Below are 17202 nucleotides of genomic sequence, written 5' to 3'. Positions count from 1 at the left end.
CCGATTTCTGGCTTTTTTTTTTTTAAATAAACAAATGATTAAGAAAATAATTAAAGTAAAGTAAAAAGTATTACCAACAGTTCTGTTACTGACGTGTGCTTAAAATGTATTGGCTGATTTTCCAGACAACTCTTTACCATTAAACAAAGTCTTTTGAATTTGTATAAAATCAATGCCCATTAAATGCAATCTTGCAAAGTAAAACTGAGCCCAGCATTAACTCAAAGGAGAGGATGTTCAAAAATGGTGTTTATTAAAAATAAAAAAGGGGGGAAAAAAACCTTCATGCTGACCTCTGCTCCTTCAACAAATAAGTTGTAAATAGAAAATGGCATTAAACATAGACACAAAGCATCCTACAAAATAAATACAACATCCTCCCACTGTCAGCGAGAGAAACAAACCAAAACAGAAACGGAGATAAACTCATCACACATTACACCGTGTCACCTCAGGGGTTAACAGCAGAATACAAAACAGAAAGACAGAGAACATCTGACATTTTTAATTCATACAGTGTCATACAGATGTTTACGCCTCATAGGTTTACCGTGCTCGTCCAAGCAGACAGACTCACAGGCCACCATAGCTTCAGTCGGCTGTTAACATCATCATACGCACAATTCTGTCAGTAGCAACTTTAATAATAAATGTGCTTGTAACAAACGCTGCCATCTCTGAATGTTTTAAATACAATCAATTCTTTTGATCAGATGGTGATTTCAAGTAAGGGATAAAAGCTTTGAAAACATGACACAGAGTTGATATTAATTTATGCTTAAACTCTGAGGCCATCAGTGGAAAACTATTTCGTTTTCTAATTTTTTCTCTGCTTCAGGTTTTTATCTTCACGCAGGAAATGGTTAAAAGAGCATCAGCTGTTCATCGTCACTTTAGAGGAAGAGTCAGATATTTATGGAGCTGAGAAGTTTAGCATTTAAAGGGGAAACTGGCCAAACGGTTAGACTGACTCAATAAAAAAAGACAAGACACCTGGTGAGAAAGACAACCCACTTCTCCAGTTCCAGTCCTCATAATTATCAATTAAATATAAAGTTAAAGTAAACTTCTGTTTCGTGTTTTGGACTGTTTAGAACATTTTTTTTATTATCATTAAATATGCATTAACACACAACTACAAACAGAAACGTAGCAGTCAAACGCTGATTTCTGGTTAAAGTCAAAGCACTGAGGTCAGTCCCGCTGCCAACTTCTCTGAAGCTGTATCTTGTTTAATTTATCAGACAGAAAATGAAACAGTGGAAATTTTCAGAGACACAAGCCTAAAAAAAAACATTCTAGTTTAAGTACAAAGCTCAGTTTGAAGCCTTGCACAGACACTTAGAGCATGGATTCAACTAATGAAATAAAACCCATTAATAAGAGTACTTATTCAGAGAGCTGCGCCGTTTCCCTGTTTCCAGTCGTCATGCTCCACCATTATTTAACTGCCTCTAGCTCCATAAAGAATATCTAACTCCATACAGGAAAGTGACCACCCATATTTTCCTAAATCTTACTATTCTTATAACATGAATATGCATGTTTGATATTAAAGTAATTTTAAAAAAGGCATTTAAAAAGTGAAAATGAAACAGACTGTAGGACAATATGTATGAACACTTCCACTGGAAATCTGGTTAGCGCCTTCTGAGCTTAAAACTAACTTGTCATGTTGAGACAAAATTTAAATAAATGGTAAAAAGTATACTGAAACAGTGGCATCTAGAAACAAGCAAAAACAAGACCACATCTAAGATGTACCACTCCACCACCGCCTTGCTCCAGCAAGGCAGCAGATGCTTAATTCCATGTTTAGCTACTAATGCAGTTCAACATAAACACAGCACTGCAGGTCCTGCTTGTCCAGTCACTGCATGAACTAACTTTCTTCAAACAAAAAAAACTAAACAAAAAAAACATCTTAACTAATTCAGTCATTCCATATTCCAGTTTTTTTCTTTCACATCCTGGAAATACTGAAAATGACTGATGCATGCTTCAGAAATGGAATTAATGTGCTGAAAAGTCACATTTAAAAGCTTAAAGGCTGTAATGACTGACTGGGCTTGGGTTATAAGTAGCCAGAGTCTTACATTACCTTGGCTGAGTTTCCAACAAGCTTGCTGTCCTCCAGCTAATCCTACCTTAGCTGGTGGCTGCTTTAGGTGCTTCCTACTTTCTTGACCTTACAAGAAAAACAATCTCATGCATACTGTGAGGAAAGAACTATCAGATGCAGAGTAAGATGGTGAATAAGCACTTGCATCCTGCTGGCACCTGGGAAATCAGCAAGTCTGTTTAATTTGATCTGTGAGTGATGGTGAGTGCGTTTTAATGAATCCCGGACTGCTGACTGGCAAGAAATGGAAAGATGTTAAGTTATGTAACACATTTTAACATGTGTTTTGTTGGTGGTGCAACACTTTCACACTCATGTTCTTGCCAAGTTTCACAGCTTCAGGAATGGTCACATATCATTAGTGAAAGTTGACTTATATCTGCTGAATTCTACAAAAAGAAGTTGTATAAAGCCAATAAGACCAAGAAAAAAATTTCTGGGTGAGTGGTGAGAATAACTGAGCTCATATCCTGCATATTTATCATCAGTTTTCTATTGATTTTCTCTCATCTGTGCTCATCTTCCAGAAGAAAAGAAAAACATCAGTTTTCAGAATATCTGCTTATGAAAGAAAAGAGGTCAGTTGATCTGTCTGTGTCCTGTTGGATTTTACTTTTCAAGATGTTTTCCTAAATGAGACAAGCAGCTGTTCACCAGCTGACAACGTGTCAAATGAAAAGGGACATAGATGAAGAAAACTCACAACAAATAAATCAGAGAGCAAAACTTAAAACATAAAAAAAGAAAAAAAAAATCCAACTGAACGTCAGCATTTTCCATCTTTTGTCAGTTCAACATGAAGCAGGCAATAAAATAAAAAAAAAAAAAGTATTGCACTGGTTTGGTGTAAGTCTATGGATGGGTGGTCATCATATAAATAACAACAACAACAACCAAACAGTAATACCATAATAATAGTCGTAATGCTAATAAAAACAGTTCAGACTAAGGTCCCTCTCCCATGGCCTTTTTACCACTGCTGCCAACTGAAGTCGTCGTTGGATCCAAAGACCATGAAGAAGCCCAGGATGGTCCCAAAGATGACTACATTACCCGTTAGCACAAGTGCGCACGCCCCCCAGGCAATCTGCAAACAAGCACATAAATAATTAATGCTAACAAATGCTGCAGAGCTTATTTAGAGCAAAATAAAAACAGTGTCAAGAACAAAAGTACAGAAACGATTCCTCTCACTGAAGCAGAGACATATTCATTACACTCACTTTGATCTCTGCTGTGATAGCGCCTCTTTTAGGGGGCAAACATCAGCTTTTAACTCAACCAAGATATTTTCCAGAAAGTGTTTAGAAGATAAGACAAGTTGCTTTTAAGACTTGACTGAAAAACGAAGACTGTTGAATAAGAGAGGACTGTTCAACGTAACGGATTAAACTTCATCAACTTGTCTTAATTTAATCTAACCAACTGCTATGTGGAAGCAACAATAATTTGCTAAATGGGATGCTGGTTGAAACAGGCTCACAGCTTAACAACATCTTCACTGATTTAAAGATAAACCTGTCATTTCTAGAGTCCGTTGATTTATCTTAATGTACATAAAAACAAAACAACAAAAGAACTAGTTTAAATTTTTTAATTGTGTGCAAAAGATAAAAAATAAAATAAGCCTTCCATTCTGGAAGCACCTCCTTTCACCATCATCACAAAGTACACTATAAGTCCTGGTTACTTACTACTTCAGCTCTCGCAAAGACGATGGGCAGGCCGAAGGCCGAGATGACGATGCCTGTTGTGAGAAAAATGGCCAGCTCTTTGCAGGCGTTACTGGCCGAGTCTGTGTCATCAACCACCCTCCGTGAGATGCAGTAAGGGATTGGGGAGAGGATGTAGAAGAAGAGGAGGAACAAAGGCCAATATTTGCTGCAGAGTGGGAAAAAAAAGAGGGAAACAGGACAAATGAAGGAGACACAAATACACATGCTGTGACGATGCAGGATGCATCAAAATGAACTAAAATATAAAATTACAAGACACAAACTTCACAGGGGGAGGCTAATTTGTTGTCTTTGAGTTAAAAAAAAAAAAATCAGTGGAAATATAAATCCTTCTTTGTTTTCTACAATGAACCTTTACACATTGCCTGCAAGTAACCATCAAAACACACATTTCAGGTTTAATCAGAAATGTCAAACACAAGATGTCAGAGTCTTTTGTTTTATCTTTTTTAACATAACTTTTTGCCTACTAACATCTATAAAACATACAAACAGGAGCTCCATTAGTTGAAAGTTGACTAGCAAAAATCACAGCCTTTAAATAAACATATTTAATTGATGACTGTCATAACAAATGAATTGATGCTGACAGTTCTCAGTAAACACTTCAACTACAGCTACTATCTTGACTAAAATTTTGTCATTGTATTTGGAATCAAAGAGGAAATTAAATACATAATAAATCCTCCTCCCAACCACGTTAAGATGTGAATAAAGTGGCACAAAAAAGCACACATCACCCCAGCGTAAACCTGGTGGAAGTGCACTGTATTACTTCTCCACCAAAAATACCATATAAAAGTTAAAGTTGCAAAAACAAATTAAGCAGAGCGGGCTTGTTTAAAAAATCTGTAGCTTTTGTAAGGTCAGGATGTCAAAGTTTGACAAACAAAAAGAAAACAAAGAGAGAAACTATCTGTGGGAAACAATAAACTGCAGTTAAAGAACAGTTATGGTTGTCAGCTGGACAAGCCAGCACATTTACAAACTATGTGTAATAAATGTAAACTGAAAAGGATCAAATTTAAGATGAAGATAAAAGTTGGTCAGAATTTAACATTGGTCACAAGAAGCCAATTCAGCTAATAACATCTTAATGACTTGCAGAAACAAATTTACTGACTTAGTTAACAGTTTCATATTACGTTTTTTATTGTTTTTGTTGTAGCACCCGGCAACAATGAATATTACGGCAGGTAAAAGTGCTTTTGCTAAAAATTTACAATTCCAGTTTGAGTACAAAATCCTTCGTGACTACATATAACCCATTATTTTGAATTCAAAGAAAGGATAAGAGATCATAAAATTGTATTAGTTTCTTTGTAATATCCTGAATAGCAGGAAGAACAATGTTCTTAATGTTGTTGTTCCCAAAACCTCAAGAACAGCCGTTCTTTCTGCAACATCACTTAGTGTGTCATTTAGTGCATTGCAGAATGCAATAAACAATAAAAGTCAAATGGAATAGATGTGGAAATAGAGTGCTTCAAGCTAAGCAGCATTCCTGATGGGGGTACTCACTCATACACTGGGAGGGCACATCCAAGCATAAGGAACATGAGGCCAATAGCCCCTCCAAAGGAAAGGCTGATGAGAGCTGCAAGAGAGGCAGAAGGGGTCAGCATCGTGTGTGTGTGTGTGTGTGTGTGTGTGTGTGTGTGTGTGTGTGTGTGTGTGTTCCCATTATCTATGATCTCAGTATGGCAACAGGGCCCCTAACGGCTGAGACTATATCATGTGATGAATCAGTTGATTTCACGTGCAACAGCTAGTCATGCTATCAGAGGCGCTCGTTCAACTCTTAGCGTCAATCAGTCCGCGTGGTTGCTTGTTAACAACCGTTAATCCGTGCAGCTCAATTAGCAACCGTGTAACTCCTCAAGTTAAGGTGCGGCTAACGTTAGCACTGCTGGTAACTTATTCACTACGTGGTTACACATTACATACACCGTAATGGCTGCAGCGTGCTAGTCATAAAACATTTAATCTGTTTAGTTACATTCACCATTTAGAAGCGGCTTTTAGGAACTGGTGGTCTTTCAGCTAGCTTCTGCTAACGAATAAACTAGCCCTGCTGCTAACATTTTTAACGTTACCGTTAGCTAGCTGGGTATTTAAATTGCATTACTGGTATTTCCAGCAAATTTTACTCATTATCCGAGCTGAGGTGCAATTCAGGATTCTAGTACAGGCACAGAGAAATGGACTCTGCTTACCTTTAATCCCGGCCATTTCTCCTGGACAAAAGCTCGACACACAGCCCTGACGGATGACAACAGTGCCCCCTCCTCCTGCTCCTCAGCTGAAGAGCCCGACTGAACCTCCAACCACGCGGCTTTCATGTACCACTGTAAAATTAGGAAATAAGCCAATTATCACAGAAATATAATGGAACACATTTTTGATGTGTTAAAATAACAATATTGACACAAAATTGTGAGAAAAACTAAGTGTTCATTTTTAAATACTGTAAATTGTAAGACACTGTCTGGATTATGACTTAGTATCTCAAAATTATGACTTGGTATCTAGCTACTAAGTCACTGATCCCGTAACTTGGTAACTTTTTGAATTAGTGTCTTAGATTACAACTTTTTTTTTGTTGTTTGTTTGTTAATAGTGTTGGAGAAAATATCAAATTAGTCCAGTTTTAAAATATCTGCATTGGCTTCCGGTGTGTTTCCAAATTGACCTGACCTTCGGGGGCTGGGTTTTTGTTGTTGTTGTTGGGTTTTAATGGAAAGCACTTTGCATTGCTATTTGTTTTGTACAAAAAGTGCTTTATAAAAAAGATTGATTGATTTGTTGATTGTGATAAAATTAGCTTTAATGAGGACTGCCCCAAGTCAGGAAGCAATATACCATTACAGAAAATGTCTCCAACATTAAATTAAATTAAATTAAAAATGTTATTTAGTTTAATAAAAAAAATAAATTACTAGTTTAATTATTTCATAAAAGTGTTGTCAATAGCGAATACAGATAAACTATAATTTTAATTACCCACTGCTTGGCATTTCTGTTGCTGGTTTCCATCGGTTCGGAGGCAGCAGTTCTGCTTGCTCCGATTCTGAATGTTGACATGTAAATGCATCATATCGCAACGTTAATTTTATACATAAAAAAGTACATCTCCAAAATTGAAATCTTACATTATAATCTAAAAACGCATTGGTCATTAAAAACAATTATTTTATATTCTGTCTCTCTTTTTTAATTTACCTAATACATACTTACCATTGTAAGCCCGGAAGTAAACATGTTCTGCTTCCACTTGCCCATGGGTCCATTCAGTGAAGATGGCGAGCGGAGGTGTTTCTTTAGCTTCGCTGTGGACCGAAGTAAATCGCTGCGGACAGAATGTAGATTACACACGAGCTTTGAAAGCTCTCACCAAGAGTAGGTGTTCATGTCTGTTACGGCCACCTTTAGACACGGAATCAGAGCGATTCCCAGACGAGAGACAGGCGATTCTGTTCCTCCGTTGCCAGTTAGCAGGGGCTTGCCATTCTGAGCCAGGGCTAGCTGTTAGCATGTTTCTATGCTAACTACTGTTCAGCTGTCAACTGTCAAGTCTAAAAACAGCAACAGAGCTTCGTGTGCCAACCTATTTGGCAGTGTCGTATATTAATGGAAGAAGGCAAAAGAGTCAGCTGTAATATTTTGTAGTTTTTGCAACATTTTATAGTTATATTTCGTCGCAAACTGCGCTTTCGGTGTCTGATTACTGACGTGTCCCAAGTCCGACTGCAAGCTTATGGTTAGCAAATTAGCTGCTACAGAGGCGTTGGAAACCGTTTGAATTTCTCCTGATTATGTCGCTATTGTTTCCGTGCTTTCTTTCTTTCTTTTTTTTTTTTTTTTTTTTATTTTTTTTTTTTTTTTATTTCTTTTTTTTTTTTGGTAGAATAAAGAGTAAATTTATCTTAGATTAAATGTATGTTTGGCTCAGATAGCTGTTACGATTTACTTGCCGAATTTTTAATATTTGTTGTGTTTATTTTCTCTGCCACAGTTTTACATGAAAACAGAGATGATGTGACGGCTCTGCAATGTAAAATAGTTTGCCTTATCCAGAATGGGAGCTTCAAAGAGGCGCTGAATGTCATGAACACCCACTCCAAAGTACTCGGCAGGTAAACGACATATTTACCTGTGGTCATTATAAACGCCAATAACTTTTTATTATAGTTATATGCCACCTATTTAAATGCAGCTACGGTGCATTTTTACATAAATCAAAGGATAACACTAGTTGTACCTTGGTTCATATAACATCAATTAAGTAATACTTTTAAATAAAACCTAGTTTTAAAAACCCACTTTTAAGGTTTTTAGACTGTTAGTAAAGTCCTCAGTTATTTTTGTTCTGGTGTAACATAACAAAAATATTTGTATTTGTTTACTTGAGTAAAAAGATCCACATTTACCAAAGCTGATAAAGAGTAGTGTCTTATATTATAGGTTGATTGTTGATCATTGTCCTTTGGTGCTGAGGTTGGCAAGCACCAAAAAGTCCTCCATGCAGGTTTAGCCCTATCACAATATGGGCTGTTTTATCCTTTACAGTGCTCATGGATCAAGCAAATTGTGAGGTCAGCATAGTACCATACTAGGTTTAACCTAACATCTGAGTTTTTGTTTTTAAGTGGTTGCATCTCCACTTTAAGGACAAATCCTAATTCCCCTCCCTGGCCCTAGCCATCCATTTTCAAAAATAAGGTGCCACTATTAGAGATCAAATAGTCTTTTGTTATTTAAACCCTCAGTCAGGGCATTTGGAAGCAACATGGATGGCTTGATAACCACTATATCTTAAAACCAAAAGGAAAAGGGGCACTTTACATCTGTAAAATGGAGGAGGCGGCCAAGAAGAGAGGAGCTGGGATTGAAATGTGTTTTAATGATTCTGTCAGCACAAGCATTTTCAGGTTCTGGTCAGCATTTCAAAGAGCTTTCACCAGTATTTTGCAAGATGCTTACTAAACAAAGACTGTTGCAGCTTCTCTGAGATACAGTAGTTATTTACCAATCTGGAAGTCAGTAATTTAATCCCCAGCTTCGCAAGTCCAATGTGCCGAAATGTCTTTGGACAAGATCGTAACGGATGCTGAAAGGTTCTGAAAAGAAGTCTAAAAGTGGCTAAACCTTGTTGGCACCAGTAGCGTGGGTTCCTCCCATGTCTTAGTCCAGCCTGAGTGTTAAGCAGAGATGGGCTAATGTATTGTGTGGGGGAGAGTGTTGGGGTTTCAGTTAAAACACTGTTTTATAGCTGTATAATATATATCAGTACTTTGGATGATAAAAAAAATTCTTAAGTGAATTGTTGGATAGATTTGGGTGGCTGTTAATGTACTAAGGTTTTAACATGCAGTAACAATTTATCATAAAAATTAACTCCTGAATAAATTACTCTTTGTTTGCTGTTGTGTTTGATATAGATCATCACATTTGGTATTAAAACATTTTACACATTAGCTTTGTTGCCATTCACTTGTTTTTGATAAATTCCTTTCTTTTCTTTCCATTTAGTGAGGTTATATTTGAAAAGGCGTACTGTGAGTACCGGCTGAACAGAGTGGAAAGTTCCCTGAAGACCATCGAAGCTGCTCCCGAACAGACAGACAAGCTGAAGGAACTTTACGGCCAAGTGGTGAGGCTGTTTGACAAAATTATGCTAATGCAGTTATATGTTTAGTTTTTATATAGCATACATTTACTATTTAGGTATGGAGTAACCTCAGAGGATTCATGCTTGTGTCTTACTGATTAAATTTTATTTTAAATTATATATAAAGTATAGAGTAGTTTATAAAGTTAATAAAAGTAAAAAGAAACTAACCTTTTCTTTTACCCACAAAGAAAAGGTTTCTTAGTAAACTAATCCTGTCTCTCCGTACCTGATAATAATAACCGGTTCCTCCTCCATATTAAATTTGTATGATTGTATCACTCAGACAACTGAGATTAAATTACTTTGAGTTATTAAAATCTCTTAAATGGCATTCAGACAATGAAGAGACTATAAGATTTATCCTTTAAACCCAGGATAAATCTTTCGCAGCTCTCAGGTTCGCTCAGTTTATTGATTAGTAATAGTGGCTGATTGTTTTTCTAATGTGAGATCATTCGCTGATATAAACTCTTCTCCTTCACCAGTTGTACAGACTGGAGCGCTACGAAGAGTGCAAGTCTGTCTACACAGATCTGATCAGGAACTCTCAGGATGAGTATGAGGAGGAGAGGAAGACCAACCTTTCTGCTGTGGTGGCTGCTATGAGTCAGTGGGAGAAGACGCAGATGGTAAACTCATCAACGTTCATGTGCTGTTTCCAGTCTTTAAGTTAATGCTCCAAATTCAGAAGAGTGAAGGTCTCTGTGCACTGGTTCTGTAGGAAGATCTGGGTCTTCCTGAGTCAACATATGAGCTCTGTTATAACACTGCCTGCGCTCTGATTGGCCAAGGACGACTAACAGAAGCCTTCAATAAATTACAACAAGCAGAAGGTGTGTCAGTTTTCACTGTTGCTTCTATTGAGCCGATGTTTTCTCCATTTTTTTTTTTAATGTAATGTTGACATTAACTAATGGTTTTGTTTTACAGAGCTTTGCAGAGTCTCTCTGGCAGATGATTCTGTAAGTTTTTTGTTTTAAAAATGTTTTGTTTTTTACATCATACCATGATTAAATTCAACCCTTTTGGTTGAAAATGAATAAGACAACAACAAGTTAGTAGAGGCATTTGGCAGTTGTTCAAATGTTTCTAGGACTTTAGTTTTTTATTTACCCTACATCTTTTACATATGTCATTTGTACTGAGGCCTCAGAGTCAGAATCAGTACAAAGTAATCGGTACTATTTAAAAGCTGTTCTATTTTCTGGATTTCTGTCTGTATTCATTTCTAAAACGTCAGATTTTTACTCAAGTCCTGTTAAAAAAATGTCTTCTGTTAAAGGTCAGGAGTTTGACTTGGCCGTTCAAAAACATTAACTTTATTCTTCATTAACCATATTTTTTTATTAGAAAAATGAATGTGCTCAAAATCAGCCAAAATTACACCAATGAAAGCAATAAGTTATTTCTCTCATAATCACAGTTCAATGTAAATTTGTCTCATCCAGGATGTGACTGAAGAGGACATTGAGTCGGAGCTGGCGGTCATCCGCTCTCAGATGGCGTACATAATGCAGCTCCAGGGTCGGACAGACGAGGCTCTGCAGCTCTACAACCAGGTCATCAAGCTCAAGTAAGTCGAGGCTTCATCACGTCAGACTTCATGAAAATGCAGGTGAAGTAGACGTGATGCAGGCTTAAATGGCACCATGTCTGTTTTCTTATTTGTGCTTGGGAATTAGTGATTGAATCATTTTGAGTTATTTAGACATTAAATAGATATTACATGAGATTTTCTGATCATGTGATTTTATTTCAGGCCGTCGGATGTGGGGCTGCTGGCTGTGACGGCCAACAATATCATCACAATAAACAAGGTGAGAGGAAAGCTGCTTGAACTAGCAGCAAGCTTCAGCCTTATTTGTCAGTCACCATTAACAGCCTTTCTGTTCCCTCAGGACCAAAACGTGTTCGACTCGAAGAAAAAGGTGAAACTGACGAATGCTGAAGGAGTTGAATACAAGCTGGCGAAGAAGCAGCTGCAGGCCATCGACTTCAACAAAGCCCTGCTGGCCATGTACACCAACCAGGTAGAGATCGGATGTGAAGGAAGACGATGCAGCAGTCGGTCATCTTCCATAGTTTTATGATTGATTTGTGATAAACTGGTTCTTTGCTGTGTGTCTGTGAACAGGCCGACCAGTGCAAGAAACTGTTGTCCAGTCTGCAGTCTCAGAATCCAGGTCACCCACTGCCGGTCCTCATCCAGGTGGCCCAGCTGTGCCGGGAGAAGCAGCACAGCAGGGCCATAGAGCTTCTGCAGGTAATCATGACGCACACGGCTAGGGATGGGAATACAAACACGGTTCCACTCGGGAACCAGTTATAAATTTTATAAAGCACTGGAATTGTGCGCCACTGGGCTTATCAATGCTCTCTATCGGTGCCGACAGCTGCTGGCCAGCTTACTGACTACAGATAAACAGACATTCGACAACAGACGTGCGCTTCAGAGGCGATCCAGAGCATGGCTACATTTCACTGACAAGACATCCAGATCAGTTTGAAGATGTTATTGAAGAGTGATTTTTTTTTCTACATTGTTTGTGTGGAGTTGAGTTTACTCTCTTTAGATATTAAATAGTCAGACAATCTGTCTTGTTGATACTTGTTTCTTCTTCTTAAAGACATTTGGTCAGGAATTGATAAGGGACTCGATAAAGAACCAGGTTGACAGCCAGAACTGATAATGACATTGATATAACTAAAATCTTATCAGTTCCCTCCCTATGTACGGCTACTTGTTGTCAGGATGATTCACACAAGTTAACGAACTTCTGCCACAAATGCTATGAACAATGACCTGGAAGCATTTAGTAAAAAAGATTTAAAATTGTGGGAAATTTAGTAAAGATCACTTCACCACGCTGTATATTATGCAAAGAAATAAAAATGTCTTTAAAACCAAGATGATTTTATCTGCTGTGTGCCCCTAGTTCAATCCACTTTTCTTGTTTCCTTGTTTTTTTTCCAGCAATTTTCTGATCAAAATCCAGAGTGTGCGTCCCGCATCAAACTGACCATGGCACAACTCTATTTAGTTCAAGGTACTGACTTCACCTTTTCTACTTGGTGAGGTCATGATGATGTTTGAAAATGTTTTATGTTCCAGATTCCTGTTGTAAAGTCATACAGTAGATAATTACTAATCCACTTAAGAGATCAACTTGATGATTTATTTAAATTTTATTAACATCTTAAACTTTTTAACTTGAAGTTTTGGGCTTTCTATTTTGGTGAAATGCCCTTTTTATGGTTTTCAGGTCATGTAACAAAAGCTTGTGATGTCCTGAGGTCCATTGAAGAATTCAAGCACAAAGCAGGGATGGTAAGCTGATTAAATATAGAAGATTATTTTTGTTCTGTTTTATTATTTGTCTAAAATATAAACTGTGTGGTTACTCTTCAGATTTCAGCTTTGGTGACGATGTACTCCCATGAAGAAGACATTGATGGCGCTATTGATGTTTTCAGACAAGCAATAGAACATTATCAATCCGAACAGGTTTGTCTCCACTGTTGTGTTTTTACAGAACAAAAATCTGTCGAGTCACCTTTTTAGTACATGTGGTTGTTTTTGCCCCCTCATGAAAAAAAAAAATCCACTTAAGCGTATTATTGTCAATAATGTCAACAAAACCTGAGCATGAACGACTTCATGCTACTTTCAGATAACACGTTTCTCCTCCACAGCCCGGATCTGCTGCACACTTGGCGCTTGTGCGAGAAGCTGCAAACTTCAAACTGAAGCACGGGCGGAAAAAAGAAGCCATTAGTGATTTGGAGCAGCTGTGGAAGTGAGTTAACGTTCCTACAGGATACTCGAGCAGTGCATCCAACGTGTGAAGTGTTTTAGAAAAACAAACCTCACTGCTGCTGCTTCTGTTTAGAACAAATATTTACAAGTACCTTTAACAATTTGACCATTTTTTTTTTTCATCATTTTCAATATTTATTCAGTACAAGAAACCAACAATCTGTCTTACTTTGTCAGGAAGAGTTGCAGTAACAGCCGCCTAACAGTAAACAAACTTCCATCTGTACCTTTTCCCAACACAGACAAAATACAAATGACGTCCACACGCTGGCACAGCTCATCTCTGCTTATTCTCTGGTGGACACGGATAAAGCCAAATCGTATCCTTTGACATGATGAATGCTTAAAATGGAAGACATTAAAGTTGAAAGAGTTGGCATAGAAGAGCCTGTTGACATCCTTAGCGCTCCTCTGCAGCCTCAGCAAGCATCTACCATCCGCAGACACCATGTCTTTCAACGTGGACGTGGATGAGCTGGAGAACTCCCATGGTGCCACATACATCAGGAAAAAAGCTGCTAAAGTCACGGGAGAAAATCTTCCCAAAGAGCCCGGGTAAGTTCTTATTGCTCTTCCACAGCAGCTTTGTACTGTTCTAAACATTTGACTTATTTTACACCAAGATGTACTGATCTAAAAATAAAAGGATGAGCTGCAGATTCACAACCATTTTTCCTTGTGAATCTTCTTTTCAGTCAAAGTGAAATCAAAAAGAAGAGGAAGAAAAAGAAAGGTATGTCAATCCCTATGTTTACATGGACAAAAATATCAGATTGGAATCAGTCGGATCAGAGATTCCACCTGACATGTTTATATAGATGCTAGATAAAGTCAGGCACGCTCAGTGCCTACTAAATCAGAAGATTAAGGTTTGTTTTTTAAATTTTGCTCAATAATCCTCAACTTTTTTTTTTTTTTAGTTTCTAACAAACCGTTTTGTTGCCGCCATTTTTCAAGTTTTCTCTGAAACTCATTATATCATCTGACCCCCACAAGGTTCAAGCATGCTCAGAAACAACAGACACCACAGAAACGATCAGAGTGAATGCACTGTTATTTTTTCCTCCTGATCCCATCGTGCTTAAACCAGTCGGATGAGCGGAGATGTTTACATGATGAATTTTTATTCTGATTGGATGTTGAGTCAAATAAAAATTGCTCCATGGAAATGCAGCTAATCCTTAACTTCATCATTAATAAAAACCATTTGTTGATCTAAATGAATCTTTCTTGTTGACATTTGACTGTAAAATATTTAATATTGTAGAATATTCACCCCACTCAAACTTGTTTTTAGGCAAACTGCCCAAGAACTACGACCCCAAAGCAACTCCTGACCCTGAGAGGTGGCTTCCCATGAAGGAGCGCTCTTACTACAGAGGAAAGAAGAAGGGCAAGAAGAAGGAGCAAATTGGAAAAGGCACACAAGGAGCGACAGCAGGAGCTTCAGCCGAGCTGTGAGTAATCACTGCAATCAGATGCATGTGTGCTATGTCCTCTAATCGACTCCACTAATGGAGGAAAATCACCTGAGACTTGTTGCCCTGCTAAACAAACCTCAGTGTTTGCTGAAGAAATCTTTTATATTAAAAGTATTCTGAAACTTGAGGAAAAACAAACCAGTGAGGAGTCTCTGAATGGCTGCAGCGCAGAGAGAGATGTTGAAGAGGAAGATGGTTTACTGGGACAGTTCATGAAAATGAGCCATAGTGTTAGCTAGCTATCTGTGCTTTTCCTGATAAGACAAGTCACGATGTCTGCAGTGAAAGTTAGATTTTAGTTACTCAGAGAAAATAATGAAAAGTGCCCTGAGCCAAAATGAAAACACTTAACCTGTATTTGCATTTCTGTTGAGAAGCGGCACTTGTCATGTCAAAGGATACGATACACGTGATACACTCAGCCAGTTGAGTCTGTGAGGCTCCTGGGGAAAACTTTGCAGCACTACAGCATTCGGACGAGAGTTTAAAAGGCAGGTAACAAGACGGTAGAAGGAGAAAGAAAGCCAGCTAGATAAAACAAAAGGAGCGATGCAGACGACTGCGCCAGAGAAAAACAGCAGTGTTGCCAAGTCCGCCTATTATCACTTGCAAACATCAGTCGTGTGTTGTGGGTTTTTGGGCTTGTTTTCCTGAGCGTAGCTGCGTTTTTGGGCTTGCCCTGCTCCTGTTACGAATCCCTCTCGATTCTCGCCGCTGTCCACAAGGCTGTCCATCGGGGAAGAAAAATCCATTAATCTGGGCATTCGGTACATTCAGGTATCAGCTGACCTCATTCTTTGGAAACATAATGTTGCTGAACCTAGACCTGACCAACTGCAGCAACCCCAGATCATAGACTGCCCCCTCAGGCTTTTATAGTAGGCACCCGGCATGATGGCTGCATCACTTCATCTGCCTCTCTTCTTACCCTGATGCTCCCATCACTCTGGAACAGGGTCAGTCTGGACTCATCAGACCACATGACCCTCTTCCATTGCCCCAGAGTCCGATATTTATGCTCCCTAGCAAACTGAAGCCTTTTTCTCCAGTTGGCCTCAGTGGTTTTCTTGTAGCTACACAGCTGTTCTGTCCTAATCCCTTGAGTTCCCTTCTCATCATGTGTGTGGAAAGGTTCTTACTTTCACTACTGAACATAGTCCAATCCAGGTGGTGACTTTTTTTTGGCTACAGAGACACAAATATTTCAACTCATCACATTCAAACTTGTTTGAGTTGAATAATGATTTAAGTGACTGTGTGACAAACATCTAATCCCACCCTGGCTCAATCTGTCTCTTCAGGGATGCCAGTAAGACCGCTAGTAGCCCCCCCACTTCCCCGAGACCAGGGTCTGCGTCTGGCTCATCTGCAGCTGCCGCTGCCCCCAGTGCAGTTCCTCCACGACAGCAGAAACCCTCAGCGTCTGGAGCCACCCGCAAAAAAGTACCACAGAAGAAGAAGAAAGGCGGCAAAGGTGGCTGGTAGATTGTGAGGAAGAACACCTTCAACTAAAATCAGGAGCTTTTTATTTTAAATTCATTTGTTTTTTTGTTTGTTTTTTTTTTCTCCTGTTCAGGACATTTATTCAAGCAAAACCAAAATGTACTCTTCACTCTTCTCCACCTTTTGATTTGTTTTTTTTTATGTGCAAATGAAGTACAGAAGGATACAGGAGGAAATTTAAAGGACAGTTCCACTAAAATATGCTTTTTGTTGCTCTGTAAAAAGTGATATAAACAGTGCTTATCATTTTATTTAGCTGTAACCTTTTAAAATCTGACTCAAATGAACAAAAACACTACAGAACTAACTTAACAGTATATTTGAAAAGTGATGCTTGTGTATTTTTCCATCAGTATATTACAGTTATGTGTTTTTCAGTTTATGTAAAAGACAGCAACAAATGTCTCATGAAATGTCTAAATGGATTATAAATGTCATCTAATAAAATTCAAATTACATTTTTAAAATCATATCAGTTATTTAGACACTTAATTGAAGCAATTTTCTGTTCTTCATTTTTAAATACTTTTTTTTAAACTATAGTTTTCAAACTAAACAATGTGAATGGTTTAAAAAAGCAGATTATTCAGAGGAACTTGAAGGTAGGATTTTAGGGAGATTGTCCTTTAAGTTGTTAGACTCCACGCTGTCTGCTCCATTTTTCATTTAAATGTCCTCTTATTTTCAGTGGGCTGTAGTGAAGGCGGGTTTCAGTTTTGAATCTATCTGTATGAATTCAGTTAAATATTTTCACTGTAAGATGCATGATGACTGAAGAATAATTTGGCCAGACAAGTCATATTTTGTTAAGTCTTAATAAAATTCTGAACAGCTATGTGCCTCCAGTGTTTAAGGTTTTTTTGTATGTA

At 38.0% G+C, this 17202-nt stretch overlaps 2 protein-coding genes across 3 annotated transcripts; one reads left to right on the top strand and one right to left on the bottom strand.

The window, feature by feature from the left end:
* Window positions 1-236: 236 nt before the first annotated feature.
* On the bottom strand, window positions 237-7161 carry leprotl1 (leptin receptor overlapping transcript like 1). 2 transcript variants are annotated; one of them, XM_041989572.1, is made up of 6 exons: window positions 7096-7161; window positions 6862-6928; window positions 6075-6206; window positions 5380-5455; window positions 3817-4003; window positions 237-3209 (listed from the first exon to the last, which is right to left on the bottom strand). In XM_041989572.1, exons 3-6 carry the CDS (start codon window positions 6088-6090, stop codon window positions 3093-3095), a joined length of 396 nt encoding a protein of 131 aa, XP_041845506.1. In that variant the 5' UTR covers window positions 6091-6206; window positions 6862-6928; window positions 7096-7161; the 3' UTR covers window positions 237-3092. The 2 variants fall into 2 exon arrangements, with proteins under 2 accessions (XP_041845506.1, XP_041845507.1); XM_041989573.1 differs by having other exon boundaries at window positions 6866-6928.
* srp72 (signal recognition particle 72) lies at window positions 7119-17168 on the top strand. Its single transcript, XM_041989563.1, has 19 exons — window positions 7119-7257; window positions 7874-7994; window positions 9391-9511; window positions 10018-10161; window positions 10254-10365; window positions 10463-10494; window positions 10981-11105; window positions 11292-11349; window positions 11431-11562; window positions 11667-11795; window positions 12507-12579; window positions 12796-12860; window positions 12942-13037; window positions 13226-13329; window positions 13592-13669; window positions 13767-13904; window positions 14045-14082; window positions 14647-14806; window positions 16132-17168. Exons 1-19 carry the CDS (start codon window positions 7158-7160, stop codon window positions 16313-16315), a joined length of 2010 nt encoding a protein of 669 aa, XP_041845497.1. The 5' UTR covers window positions 7119-7157; the 3' UTR covers window positions 16316-17168.
* The last annotated feature ends 34 nt before the right edge of the window (window positions 17169-17202 follow it).

Source organism: Melanotaenia boesemani, chromosome 7 (assembly GCF_017639745.1).
Source record: "Melanotaenia boesemani isolate fMelBoe1 chromosome 7, fMelBoe1.pri, whole genome shotgun sequence".
NCBI lineage: Eukaryota > Metazoa > Chordata > Actinopteri > Atheriniformes > Melanotaeniidae > Melanotaenia > Melanotaenia boesemani.
Note: the sequence above shows the minus strand (reverse complement) of the source record. Positions and strands in the feature narration are given on the sequence as shown.